This window comes from Mixophyes fleayi, chromosome 9 (genome assembly GCF_038048845.1).
Source record: "Mixophyes fleayi isolate aMixFle1 chromosome 9, aMixFle1.hap1, whole genome shotgun sequence".
Taxonomy (NCBI): Eukaryota; Metazoa; Chordata; class Amphibia; order Anura; family Limnodynastidae; genus Mixophyes; species Mixophyes fleayi.
The window spans coordinates 78,460,636-78,475,207 of NC_134410.1; the positions used below are offsets into that span (position 1 = coordinate 78,460,636).

Here is a 14,572-nt window from a genome sequence, read left to right on the forward strand (position 1 = left end):
ATACTTGCTAAAAATTTCTATTAGAATTTGTTTTTCATATTAGTACATTATTAGTAATTGCCTCAGAGCTGCGAGTATTGCTTACTGTTTAAAGTGAAACAGTCACTCCAGCATAAAGTACACTAAATGTGTAGCTGTAGTTTTTTTGTTTTACTTTGGCTAAACCTATGCTGGCGTTGTCAGAGAGATATCAATATTAGAGGGCAGAAAAAAACAAATAAAACAATAAAAAAGTAAGCTGAAACATTTTCACCGTGATATATACAGTTTTTAAACTACTAAATGAAATCAATTAAAAAAAGTTAATCTGGATATTAGACTGTTTTAAATGTGTGTCTAAATCATGACTCAAGCTAAAAAACTAATTCCTGCACATTTGACATTGTTGAATTACCTACAATAAACTGTAGGCCAGTGGTCAAAGTGGAAATTTGGAAGTGGCAGTATGAAAATGTAATTGGAATGCAATTTGATTATTTTACAATAAAGGCAGTAGAAGAAGTGACGGTATGGCATACCACCGTATACACCCCCACTTTGACCACTACTGTAGGTTCAACAAGTGGTAAAAATTGTTACTGCAGTTTACAATACGATTCATCCATGCACACTCAATTCATAATAGTGTCATATGGCTCTCTAATAGTAGTTGCAGCTGCAGTGTAGTGTCTATTAGTATTATACCATTAAGCAAGCAGCATAGTGAAAAGAAATGCAGATTATATAAGATGTCTGTTGCAAAGTGCTAATGAGGAATTGAACATGTCAGTTCACAGTACTATCCCATCACATTTAATCTACTAAAAATGCCATTATTCATTATACATTATTATTATTCTGCTAAACTGATTTCAAATTTGTAATAAGTGGATTGTGCCCATGCTAAAAGTGTTTGTATTTAATGTCTTTCTACAGGTTAACACCAGCATGCATGAGGCAAAACTCAATGAGGAATGTGATGAACTTATGGATATTATACTGAGAAGAAAGCAAATGATTGCAGTAAAAATTAAAGAGACAAAAGTAAGAATCTAATATGATTAATAAAGTAGACGCAATATATTGTTATAACACACTCAAATCAATGAATGTATTTTTACAGATTGTGTGTGACAGTGATGTCTGAGTATGTGGCACATTCATAGAGTGAAATCGTTAGGAATTCCATCATTTTTATATGGAAAGTCAGGGCATCCATGTGACAGATTAAATGTGCTAGTCCATAAAAAACACTTTTTCCTCTTTCTGAGAGCCACAAAAACAGTTGTAAAATTCTATTTCCACTATTCTGTCTCTGTCTATCTGAGTGTGTATGTTAGGGAATTTAGACTGTAAGCTCCAATGGGGCAGGGACTGATGTGAATGAGTTCTCTGTACAGCGCTGCGGAATTAGTGGTGCTATATAAATAAATGATGATGATGATTCTTGTTAATCCAAGCACATTGAGATATGAATTCTGTGAAAATAAGCATTGAATGTTAAGCATTTAATGCCTAGCATTCTCCTGGCAAATTAGTACACATGGAGCCTTGTCAATGAAGAATTGAAGTTGAGTGTGGCCCTATAAAGATATCTGTAAATGGCATTGTTCAACACTGAGGCTGATTTAGCAACCACAACAAGTGTGGGCCAACACTGCTTATTTATTTTAGCAAGTACACCTATGTGTCTAGCTAGAGAATTTTCAGGTGCGATTCCTTCACATAACTAAAACCTGCAATGAGGAATACATTGCGGTGCCTACCTGTAAATTTGGGAACACCTTCCTTAATATATCTAGTCCACAGCTGTCAGCTCCTTTTAAATAATCCCTTTCCACAAAATTACATCTTGTTTTATACTTACATTGATAGTAATAGTATATCCTTTGGGCGCTTGACAGATATGTTTATCTCATAACATTTATTGAAGTGCAAAATACATACAATGAGTTGCAACTCAGAAAACAAAAACAATAATGCAATGGTAACTGCTGGAACATTGAAACCAAAGCAACAACACCATCAATTGATGTAATAACGCTATGATATTTGTAAACACTGCCCGGTATAAATTGTCCACAATGCTGCAGACCATGTAAATAATAGTTGCACAATACTGCTGTTTGATGACTAAAAAGTGTCAGTCCATATTCCAAATGTATTGCAGTGAAAAGTCTTGTACAAGTCCTTAGTCGAGAAGCAGGGCAGATATGTCCATCGGGAAAAACCGGATATAAGGGGCTGGTAACGGACTTACCCTTAAGTAAGGCAGGGCTACAGCTGTGCTGAAAAAGACTTCCCGTGTACCTGGTTAGCTCCCGTCCGTGTAAACTTGTCTCCGTGGCACGCCCAAGCGTCCTGCTGCCGGGCTGACGTCTCGATACTCAAAGAGTAAATGTGCGCAAGCGGGTCTTGATTGCCGCTGACCAAGCGGTGGTAAAGTGGAATCCACAAACTAAACGATATCCATCTCTATTGAGTGTGATCCTTCAAAATGAATACAAACCAACGCGTTTCACCCTGGTGGCTTTCTCAGGAATCATATAAACTGAGGACAATGTTGTGGATTTAAAAAGGCGCCCTTTACCATAGTGGGCTGCTGATAGGTTGTTTCTCCTTGTCCTGCGATAAGTCAGTTCTTATGATGGACAGGTGTACTGTCCAATGGGTGATACATGCTAGGTTGTAATGCTCCTACAGCATAACAGCTGATAGTAGTAAACAAACAAAAGCGCCCTACAAATGGATACAAATGAAAACATAGTATGAATGTGTCACGGGCACTAGGAGTCTTTGCCCAGGATCTCACCAGATGATGGACTTACCAGAGAAATAGAGATGGTACTATGGTTCTCTGGTAGCAGGGTGACAACGGAACAGGAGAAACAGCAGATGGTGAGAGAATGCTCGAGGAAAGTCTATGACTAGCAGCAACTGGTAATGAGTAGATGAATGTACACGAGGAACCAGATGGACAAGGGAACGTGAGGAAAGTCAGTGGTCTGCGTATAGCAAGTTGTACCACTGCTATAGTGAGGAGGAATGTCCAGGAGTAGCGAGGAGGTAGTGAGAGTCAGCGGTCTGCGTATAGCAAGTTGTACCGCTGTCTATAGTGAAGGAATGGAATCCAGGTGAAGGTAGGTAACGGGGAAGTCAGTGGTCTGCGTATAGCAAGTTGTACCACTGCTTATGTGAGAGGATACTTGAAACTGGTGTCACAGGGAACAGGAGTCAGTGGTCTGCGTCAGCAAGTTGTACCACTGCTATATATATGTGAGGAGAGGCAAGAGGAGATGAATGTAAAGCAGAGTATACACGGGACACACAGAACTTGATCCCACGATGATATCCACAATACAACGATAACTGACAAGCACTGCTTGAGGTATACAAAGTCACAATAACTATCCATGCAATAGGAGACAAAGTCAATAGTAACAATAGCTTCAGTGGATAGGAGGCTCCGGAGGAGAACACAACTCAGTCCAGATGGATATGCAATACACAAGCAAAGTCAATGGAAAGTATGCATACCGCGGTTCAGGAGAGCAGGCTGTCAGAGAGACGTGCAGTGATACCTGAACGGCTGAAGGCCGGCAGGAGGAGAGACCACTGGAGGGTGGAAGTGGTAATCAGGTTGGTGCAGCGCACGGCAGGTAATCCAGAATCCACGATGCAATACTCAGGAAGCAGTAGTAAGTGGAACTGGAAACATGAAGAACACGGGAGAGTTGAGGCTGTCTGGTATCCAGTAGTAGAGGTGGAGGCAGCGGAGAGCTGACAAGATCAAATCCAGGAGAGTTGAGACGATCAGGAACTCTGTAGCAGTAATGGAGGCAGTGGATAGGAATCAGCTGAGTGCAGGTACGATGAACACAGGAGAGTTGACGTGAACAGGAACTCCGTAGAAGTAACGGGGGCAGCGGATAGGAATCAGCTGAATGCAGGCACGATGAACACAGGAGACTTGAAGTGAACAGGAACTCTGTAGTAGTAATGGAGGCAGCGGATAGGAATCAGCTGCGTGCAGGCACAATGAACACAGGAGAGTTGAAGTGAGCAGGAACTCTGCAGCAGCAACGGAGACAGCGGATAGGAATCGGCTGCGTGCAGACACGAGGAACACAGGAACACCTTCAGAGGCTCATGGGGAATGAGACTCCAAGATCAGGCAACCAGGTAATGATCACAGATGGTTTAAATAGGGAGGGTTGCCTGATCATCCAATCAATTAAAAGCAACAGGTACTGAAGGTTTGAAAGGGCTGCACATGCGCAGACCCTCAGGATGGCGGACGGCCACGGTTCCTGGATACACGGGAATTGGCACTCTCAGTCCGTTGAGTGACAGAACGTAATTAGAACACAGTTAGTGGTAGAAACCACGTTCGATATTGAAGGGCAGTAAGTTCACATATAAGGCACCTCCAATATTAGGCATATCATGTAATTATGCTTGAGGACAATGTTGTCCATTTATTTTTAAGGCACCTCCAATATTAGGCATATCATGTAATTATGCTTGAGGATAATATTATCCTTTTAATAGTCCCAAAAGCAATAGAATGTATTAGTAAATCATTATGGAAGCACATATTGAGCAGAAAAAGGCAAATAGTCGCCCGGTGGTTATATAAATTATAAATTGGGCTGATTGTCCTCAAAAGGCTGTGAGGCATGTCCATAAGGTCTTCCCTGTATCGGGCCAGTGGGTACTGACATTAAAAAGATGGGCAAAGCCCCATAATATGTTGTCTATGCTATCTCGGTAGCAAAGGTGTCTGTTAATGCCCCTCATTTGAGACTTTAAAATGCTAAAGTACGGTGTTGAAGTGTATCTCAGAGAAATTACCCTAGTTTAAAATCGATGTTAAGTCCTTCTGGTACTAGGGTTTTCATGTTTTATATGTATTACGATTCTTCTTTTGAAATGTGTTTAATGTAATCCCCCCCTCTCCAGGGTTTAGTAACTTTTTTGATGCCGATAAACTGCAATAGTGATGGGTCTTTGGAATGATGTTTTGTGAAATGGTCAGAAACACTGTGTTTGTCGAAAGCCTTTCTGACATTTCTCTGATGTTCAGATATTCTGATGTGTAGTTTTCTGATGGTTCTCCTGATGTATTGGAGCCCACAGGGGCATTGGAGGAGGTAAATGACCCCTGTGGAGTCACATGTGATTTTATCCTCAATTGTAAAAGATCCCCCAGTGGTATGTGAGGTGTATTGGGTAGATGGTTTGGTGTGTCTAATGCCGCTCTCTTTGCATGCTGCACACCTGTTGCAGTGGAAGAACCCTTTTGTCTTCTCTTTGAGCCAGGTCTCATTTGTATTGGATTTGTTTGGTTGGGATAGTGCTATGAACCAGTTTGGTTCTAAGGCTGTTGGCTTTTTTTATAGATAAATCTTGGTTTGCTTGAGAGGATTTCTTTCAATTTGTCGTCTCCTAGGAGGACTTTCCAATGCTTTTGTATAATGTGTTCAACATTTTTGGAATCATGACTGTAAGTGTTAATGAAATGGAAACTAAGATTTGCCTCTTGTTCCCTTTTCTTACATAGAATGCTAGTTCTGTGTGTATCTCTAACATTTATTAGAGCTTGTTCCACAGTCTCTTGGTCGTAGTCTCTCTCAAGGAACCTGCCCTTAAGTATTTCTGCCTGTTTGTCATATTCTTCTATTTTGGAACAGTTCCATCTTATTCGTGTGAACTGTCCTTTAGGGATATTTCGCATCCAGTTTTTGTGGTGATTACTTGTGGAGGGTATATATGAATTCAAATCCACTTCTTTAAAAAAGGTTTTGGTTTCTAGCTGATTTTGTTCGATGTAGATTTGGAGATCTAAAAAGTTAATGGCTTCTATGCTGGTGTCAGCAGTGAAGTGGAGGTTAAGGTGGTTGGAGTTGATGTATTTAAGGAAGAGGGTAAGTTGGAACTTACCATCCATTCTATGTTTTATACTTAAATGCTAATCTTGCTTGCATCATGTACTTGCATCATGTTTTTGACATTTTTATGTTTGGGCTCAAAGGTCATTTTTTTAGTCCATAATGCTTATTGGTACACTGGATATGAGCAAGTGTTTAATTCAGGTAACATATGGATTGTTAGAGAAGAAATGTGAGCCTATTATTTGTGTTATCCAAGTTATTTAAGATAGGTAATAAGAAACTGAGAACTATATTTATTTAAATTATAGTTTTTTTTCAGCTATCTTGATACCTTTATTCACTATTCACAATCCACAAACAGATCAATTAATCCCAAGACGTAAAAATTCACTCCATACAGCACTTTCACTAGGTGTGTGGCCTAGCTGCAAATATTATTTTTCTATTCATAGGTATGTGTACCTTGTTCATTTTGTTATGTGTAGGGGAGTGTAAGTTTATACAAACTGTTACCATTTCTGTCAGTGGCAGCTGTTATGTGTGCGTACTGTCTGAGGACTCATACCCATCACTAACAACTAAAAGCTTTATATTTTTATAACTTTAACATTCAGGTCCAAAGGTTACTTTCAGCTAATCAAAGGAAGGGGATCATGCACCATTACAGTTTGGCTGAGGAAAAGTGAAAAAAATGCATGTATACTGTATATGAACTGTATACTCATTGCAGTTTTTTGAAAATTTAAAAATGTATTGCATTGCTGTTTTAGGTAGTTTTTTCTTTAACTTTTATGTTTTATCATCCTCCCATTATCCAAGAGATGGCACAAAATTATGGATGATATTGGAGTCTTTTTTTAGATTGTTTTTAAATGTTTATATTTGAATTAAACCATTTGCCTTATATAATGTCTTTAAGGTAATGAGGTTAAGGAAACTTGCTCAACAAATTGCCAATTGTCGACAGAGACTTGAGCGATCCACAGTGTTAATTCACCAAGCTGACCATCTTCTGAAGGAAAATGATCACGCAAGGTTTCTGCAAGCTGCCAAAACCGTAGTAGATAGGTAAGCTATCAGCAGATATTCATGTTACATGTGTTTTTTTATCAATAAAAATGTCAATGCTTGCTGTAACACTTGATGTTAATAGATATGTATGTGGCTGTATTTTAGGAAACCTAACTTAATTGGTATTGTGGATTTTGCTTTATGGGGAATGGCATTTTTTCTTCCCTTATTTAGTGGTAATACAGCGTTGTTCTATATACTTTTTTGATCAGCTCTTACAAGCCAATACTTACTCCAAATTACCTCTCATGTTAAGCATGCTTATTTTACTTCACACAAAACATACAATAGCAGTGCACATTTAAATGGTGGAAATTGCCTTCATATTTATTGATTTCCTTCCATTCTGATAGAAATGGATGGTGAAATGCTGAAAACATATAATACTTCATGTCATTGAGATATATAGTTGCAAACTGTCACCAATTTCCAGTGCAGTCTCAAATGTTGCTCATTTGATCTTCCTCCACAATATATATTCTCTTTCTTTACATACTGAATATCTGGTACAACACAGTTACAGGACATTGTAGACCTTATTTGTTCATCCTTAAATACAACCATTTATTCTCCAAATATTTTAAAATATGTGTTCAATTAACACTATAATCTTCTTGCTCAGAAAATAATCCCCTTTATCATTATTATCATTGTACATTATTTATATTGTGCCAGAATATTACTCAGTGCTTTACAGAAAATATCCTTCACATCAGTTTCTACCCAGTCTAAATTCTGTACCACACAAACCCTAGGATCAATTATGTTAGCAGCCAATTAACTGAATAGTATGTTTTTAGACTACAGGAGGAAACCAGATAACCTGGAAGAAACTCACTCAAACACAGGAAAGAAACCAGTGTTTTTACTTGAAATTGCTTTCACAGAATTGTTAAAAGTCACAGAACAACCCAAATATTTAATGGTACTGTTATCTTGTGACAGAGTATCCATGGCAACTACATCTTCTCAAATTCTTATCCCTGATGTCAATTTAAATGATGCCTTTGAAAACTTTGCCCTGGATTTCTCCAGAGAGAAGAAATTGCTGGAAGGATTGGACTATGTAACAGGTAAGAAGATAAAATGCTTAAATTTCAGCCATTCCTCTAATATATTATTATAATTTTTGACAAAAAATGTAATAAGGTAATAGTTTTCTTAGTATTTTAATGTTGTTATTAGTTTTTTATATATTTTATAGCAGTGATGGGGCTTCTTACTCTGAACGTTTAGGAAAGCGCGTAGTGTCAAGCAGACTATTGAATAACCCCCCCATTAGAATGTTTTAGCCAAAATTAGAACTCTCGACTAAGGTAATGGAGATGCTGCATACATTTTATTTTGCAAATGGATAAAAACAAGTATGATTTACAACTAGTCTAATGTCAGTTACTATATATATAATGGGACAAATACACGTTTAAAACCAAATGTATTTTCTTTATATTCAAACTTTGCTATCTGGACTCCCTCCTACTTCATTTTCTCTTGGGTCAAAGTCCAGTAATTTCCCCTTAGGTGAATTCCCCGTTGGCTATATGGCTGTTTTTAACCCAGAAATCTCTGCTTTAGTTGGTCACAACGGTAACCCACCACTGGGTCATATTCTTATTTTAATAGCTTATTCTGTCACCGACATGAATTGCACATTACTGGTTCTTATATCTGTCTTCATCAGGTGCGATAATTATTGCCCTAATAATCATATGCTCACCTGCATTTCTGTGACAAGATCCACATAACATGCATGTGGATGAGGCCTGAGGACAGGTTTGAGAACCAACAGTACAGGCCCAAGTCGCAGCTTCTTGTGGTAACATGGGGAGGGAAACTACTTAAAGATTTACGGTGGCAAAAACTGAGGCTGTTCTGTAAAAACTGGGGCACATGGGCACTGTTTGTATTGTTTTCCGCTTGTTACTTTTTTATGTTCCTTAATGTTGTTTTCACTTAAATCGACAGCTCCAAACCCTCCTTCTATTAGGGAAGAACTTTGTACTGCATCTCATGACACCATAACAGTCCACTGGATTTCAGATGACGAATTCAGCGTTGGTTCCTATGAACTACAATACACCATTTATACTGGGCAAGCCAACTTCATCAGTAAGATTGTTCTTTTACAAGTAATTTCAATTTGGCAATGTTCAATGTTGTATCCAAATGTAGATTGGATTGGAAGGTAGTTTTTCTGTTTGTAGTGCTCTGTTCTTAAGCTGCAGTAAATTTTGCAAAACATATTTTACTCTTGAACTCTTTATGCAAAATATTTAGCATAAGTCTTATCACTCAACTGTCCCTCTTTTTAAGGGATTGTCTCTTTTTGCATGCAAATTCCATTGTCCCTCTTTCTCTCCAAATTGTCCCAATTCTGAGGCTGATACTGCTTCTAATTTGTATAAATTAACTTTGATGCAGAGTTAGTCACAAATTGGATTTAATTTACGCTAAAAAAGTCTTAAAATAGCGTATTTATGGCCATATACTGAGCAGTATGCCACTAAAGATCTGTGAAGTGTCAGTTGCATATGTAGCCGGTTTATGTCAGGCACATGTCACTAACATTTACATCCCACTTGCACCCTTGTTTTATTCAATTGTTTTGTGTACAACAAACATATTACTAATATTCATCATTACAACTTAAAAACCTCTCTAATAAAGCAAAAACAACTCCCCATCTCATGTTTGCAAAAAAAATAAAAAATATTTTTGCGTAAACACTCACAAACGTATAGTTTATGCCCATGCAACTATAAAAGCACAAATCAGCGTCAGTGGTGCTATCGCAAAACAGCCATTCACGAATGGTTCGCTAGTACTCTGCATCAGTCCCTAAATATATAATATTATTTAACCTGTGTTTCACTATGTATCAGTTTTTTCTGTATATGAAATGCTTGACTAGATTTTTATCATCAGAGTTTGTACGCAAGTAAACTTTGATTTTTTAAGTGTTACCACATCCCTTTTACATAGAACACTCTCATGTTGTATATAATGGCACTATGCCATACTCAGATAAACTTAAATTAGTTTGGGAGGTTTCTTTTATTTTTAATTTTTAAGATTATTTTTTTTCTTTGCTGATGAAAGATAAACAAGTTTAACACACACGCTGTGCAGACAGAGACTTACATCTCAACTTCTGCCGCCTGTAGGCACAAGCCTCTTTATGCCTAATTCTAAATGAAAAAAATATGTTGTGAATCGAATGCACACCTTAACGCTTTCAATTTAAATGAACAGTAAATTGGTGGTGAACCAGGCATGTCTGAGGGAGTTTCAACCCCACAGCAAGATGTTTAGGCATACAAGTAAATAAACGAGAAGCAGCACACAATAAAATTGCAAATGTATTGTGTTGAATAAAGGATATGATTTATCTAATAGTAGAGAGGAGATGGTGACAGAAGACCTTTCTTCATATGCTAGATTCAGCCTTTATTGTAAGCAGTGTGTTATAAGTTGTAAGCATGTATGCATTTGTAGAACATAGCAGATGTAGCAAACATTAAACTAACATATAATACAGAACTACTGCATTCATGCAACATACATTAACTCTTTAAGAAAACATATCACATTGCATATGACAGAATCTTACTGTGCATGTCATATGAATGAAAAGTATGTAACACCTCCGTATCGTACTTTGTGAATCAAATTACTTTGGTCGCATTTTGAATGAATTGGCAGCATCTGTGGTCTGTGCCATGGTAACTGACATTTGCAGAAAAAACATTTTGATCAACAGTTACCTCCACTCTGACCACAGGTACTGCTCTATGTAAACAAAAATAATAATTAAAAAAAAAGGGCAATGTATGTCAGATGAAAGATGTGCATCTCTTTTTGCTGACCAATGTGGAGTGCTCATTTTTTATTTATTTTATTTTATTACACACCTCTAAAAACTGTGTCTCATCTTACTTTTGTGGGATTGATCAGCGTACCATGCTGGCTACAAACCTCCAATATCCGTTGGGATTTCTCGTGAACTGTGTCCGATAGGACTCCGAGCCCACAGATAACCAGGATCCATCACACCAGAGCCCTTGCACCTTCCCAGTTGGGACTATTAGAGACTATTTATTTTATCTGGACTTACTTTCCTTTATTAAATTGTCTTTTTTTCAGAACCTTTAGTTATGTAAGTAACGATATGGCCAGAATCACATATGATTTGTGTATCATGGTTTATATACTGCAGTACCATCATGTTTGCAATAAACAACGTGAAACTACAACATTCATAGACTATATCGCATTTAAGAGCGGAATCAGTAGAGTGCCAGGAGCTATTGTACACAGTCTATATCTTTTGACTGTAGGGATACCATTCACTTCCCAAAGACAGCACCACTGTTTTTCCACTTTTATATTTCACCAAATACAGTCAGACAGCACTGGGTTTTTTCTTTGTCTATTGTTTTATTAATGTTTGTTCCCAATTGTAAAGCGCTACGGAATTAGCTGGCACTATATAAATAAATGATGATGATGATGATGATTAAAATGATATTACCAGGCACAATCTCCCCTGTTCTGTGCTGATGCAAAAATCAAGTCCTTTTTGCAGAGTTCAAATAGCCATATGCCACTCTGCAAGGCTAGCCATGAGCCTGCACATTTACGCAAATCGAGTGACGCACAACTGTAAAGCTATATTTGGACTGTCTGTTTTACCCAATATAAACTACCTCCACTGTCTTTATAAAGTCTAAGCACAATGTGTCTGATTCATCAAGAGAAGTTTTTGAGCACAACCACGTTTAGTATTATATTAGGCTATAATTATATTTAGTCTTTGCGTATACCCTAATTAATCAAGGCACGGATCTCAAGATACGTGTGTTTTTGAAATCCAGGGTAGGTCTACTGTGCTCCACTACACAAGACGCTGGAGGATACGTCCAATACTTATGTGGATTATAAATTTGCATAAGAACGCATAGGAAAATAAATTCTTGAATTAATGTCACCTGTTAGTAATAAAGACATTAATGATAAAATAGTTTGTGCGTTTTTTTCATGAAATAAATTTATTGGAAAGTTGTAAATGTCTACTGAACATTAAATACATTTTTACAGTTGCTTGTAATTGCAAACACATGTAATAGCATTCAAGCAAGCAAGAGAAATGGCAGAAAAACAAGCAACTTTAAGACCCTCAGAGCTGGATTCGGACGTGGTTGCATGCGCTCTAGTTTGGCACGCCCCTATTGTACATTGACTACTGCAAAATGCCCCTTCCCCACCCAGTTCACTCCCCAAAATCATAGGCTGTAGTAAGAGGCCTTTGCGTACACAGACACCGCAAACAGGGCTGCGTTCATGGACGTATCTCCCGGTTCTGGCCATAAACAGAGTCATTTTGCGGACAATATGCTCAAAATCAGCAGATAAGTGCCTTGATGAATCAGGCCCAATAATACCCCATTCACTGTGCCTTTTGCTGGGACAAGCCCCAACAACCTGGTTGAGGCTTAGTGTGAATGGGTCCAGATCTACTTAGAATTAGACCTGGGACCTTTGGAGGGTTATTGCTGGGTCTGACCTGTTTGAATGGTAAGACCCGGGTTTTTCAGCCGCCAATTGTAAAAAAAAAAGTGTGGGGGGGGGGGAATTAATTAAATAAAACTGCAATCGAAAAAAAAAATGCATTAAAAAATGTCCACTAACCATTAGTATTTTCTCCACGCTGACTGTCCGGTAGGTGCATGAAGACATTTTCTCATTCCTAATGGCCAGGCTTAAAATTATGCTTTTAAAACAATGTAATCCAGACATAGGGTCCGTCTATTGCCGCTTTAAAAGCATAATTTTCAGCCTGGCTATTAGAAATGACGTAATTTCTTCATGTACAGGACAGTCAGCGTGGAGAAAATACTAATGGTAAGGGGGACATTTTTTTTTTTTTTTCGTTAACTCTTTTACTTTTTTTTTTTGCAGACCCGGGTTCAATCTGAACCCGGTCGACTCGGATATTTGCAGGGGTGGGAGGCTCTGTCACCCGGCAATATCCCGGGTTCATAGACCCGGGATATTGCCGGACTGGCAGTGTGAAAGGGGTATAAGTCTAAGCACAATATCTCTGTTCACAGGTGTGTGAGGTCTGGTATACCTGTAAAAGAGAATTTGTAATCTCAGAAAGATGACATGTCTCTTCTTGTGCTATGATATAGCGTTGACAAGAGATTCTGTAGAGCTGTAGAAAATTTAATTTTAAAAGGAAAAAATATGATTAAATAAACAACTGTAATAATATACTAACTGACCACATTAGGTCACAATCAACAGTAAAAGTAGTAATTCTCTATATAGCTATAATCTTACATGTGGTAGCTATACATGGCTATTTATCTCTCTACCCATATTTCCATTGTCTTGTTCCTCTTTTTCGCGTAGATCAGGGTAATTAGAATAAGACCATCATGTTGGTTACTTTAGTCTATAGCTGTGCTGATAAGAATGATGTAAAAACCTGTGGTTAAAAACAGATTTTTCCTTTTGTAATGCTGCACACACATGCAGTCATTAAACAGCAATTGGGCTGATACCGCAAAATTTTTGTGAAAAAATAAAGTGGGCAACTTTAATCCAGTTGAAATAGATAAGGTCATTATTGGAGATGCTGTAAAATGCAAAGGGAAGAAAACTACATATCACAGCGATTTTTTAGTGTGCGTGTGATTATCCTATCGTACAGCCCCAGTCCATGCCAAGTTTCAACCAGTCTGCCTGCTAAGTGTGTGTTCAAATTGGTCCTGTTAACCATGGTTGTGCCAAGAGATAAGATTGGCTGTGGGCAGCTAGCTTAAGCAGTATTGTATACATCAATATTGTCAATACATGGGTGTCCATCTACAGTTAAATTACAAGTAAAAATTGCATTGCTTTTCTCCTCGACATTACCAATCTTTTGTAGGGAAGTATGACAATTCATTTAATTCAATGAAACATCAGAAGTTTGAAAAGTTGTTTTATTCATTGGGAGTTAATGAGTTCCATAGTCCTGATACATTCTGTTTAATTCATCCTTATTGAAATATTCTGTTTGAATGGAGAAGGAAAATACAGATGATGTTAACAAAAATGCAGTACAATGAGCTGCAATCCAACCAAACACAGCTGCAAACACAAATATGTGATCCCTTAGAGATCAAGCCGTTTTGTCTTTTTTGTGTCTGCTCGTATTTGAAGGTGCTTCAAACACACAAAATATAGCTTCATGTACAAGACTTGAAAGTAGAGAGATTGAGCAATATTTAGAGGCAAGAAGAAACAAATATCTAGAGATGCAGTCCATTTCTAAGATGTATTCAGTGCGATCTAGCGACACACTTAGGGAGAAGTGTGAATGTGCCATATTGTACTGCAATAACTCTGCCCACTCCAATGTACTTCACTTGTAGGGGGTTAAAAGCATACAGCTTGATCTATGCATCACAAAACAAGTGTTCAGTTGCACAGTTTGTCTAATTTAGGCTAGGTACACGCTTCAGAATTTCCAACCAATATGTTATCTACAACGATTTTGTCTACAACTGAATTTCCAATAAGTCTGCAGATTAATGTGTACACACTATACACAATTAACCTTCAGATCTGTGCTCTTCATC

The 14,572-nt window shown here is 37.8% G+C and overlaps 1 protein-coding gene across 3 annotated transcripts in view; it reads left to right on the top strand.

Moving 5' to 3' along the window:
• Positions 1-14,572, top strand: part of MID2 (midline 2) — a 250,305-nt gene that overhangs the window by 147,662 nt on the left and 88,071 nt on the right. For all 3 annotated transcript variants that reach the window (XM_075184561.1, XM_075184562.1, XM_075184563.1), the window contains 4 exons: positions 916-1,023; positions 6,793-6,941; positions 7,890-8,017; positions 8,910-9,053. In XM_075184561.1, coding sequence (XP_075040662.1) covers positions 916-1,023; positions 6,793-6,941; positions 7,890-8,017; positions 8,910-9,053 — 529 coding nt within the window. The remainder of the gene's footprint in view (positions 1-915; positions 1,024-6,792; positions 6,942-7,889; positions 8,018-8,909; positions 9,054-14,572) is intronic.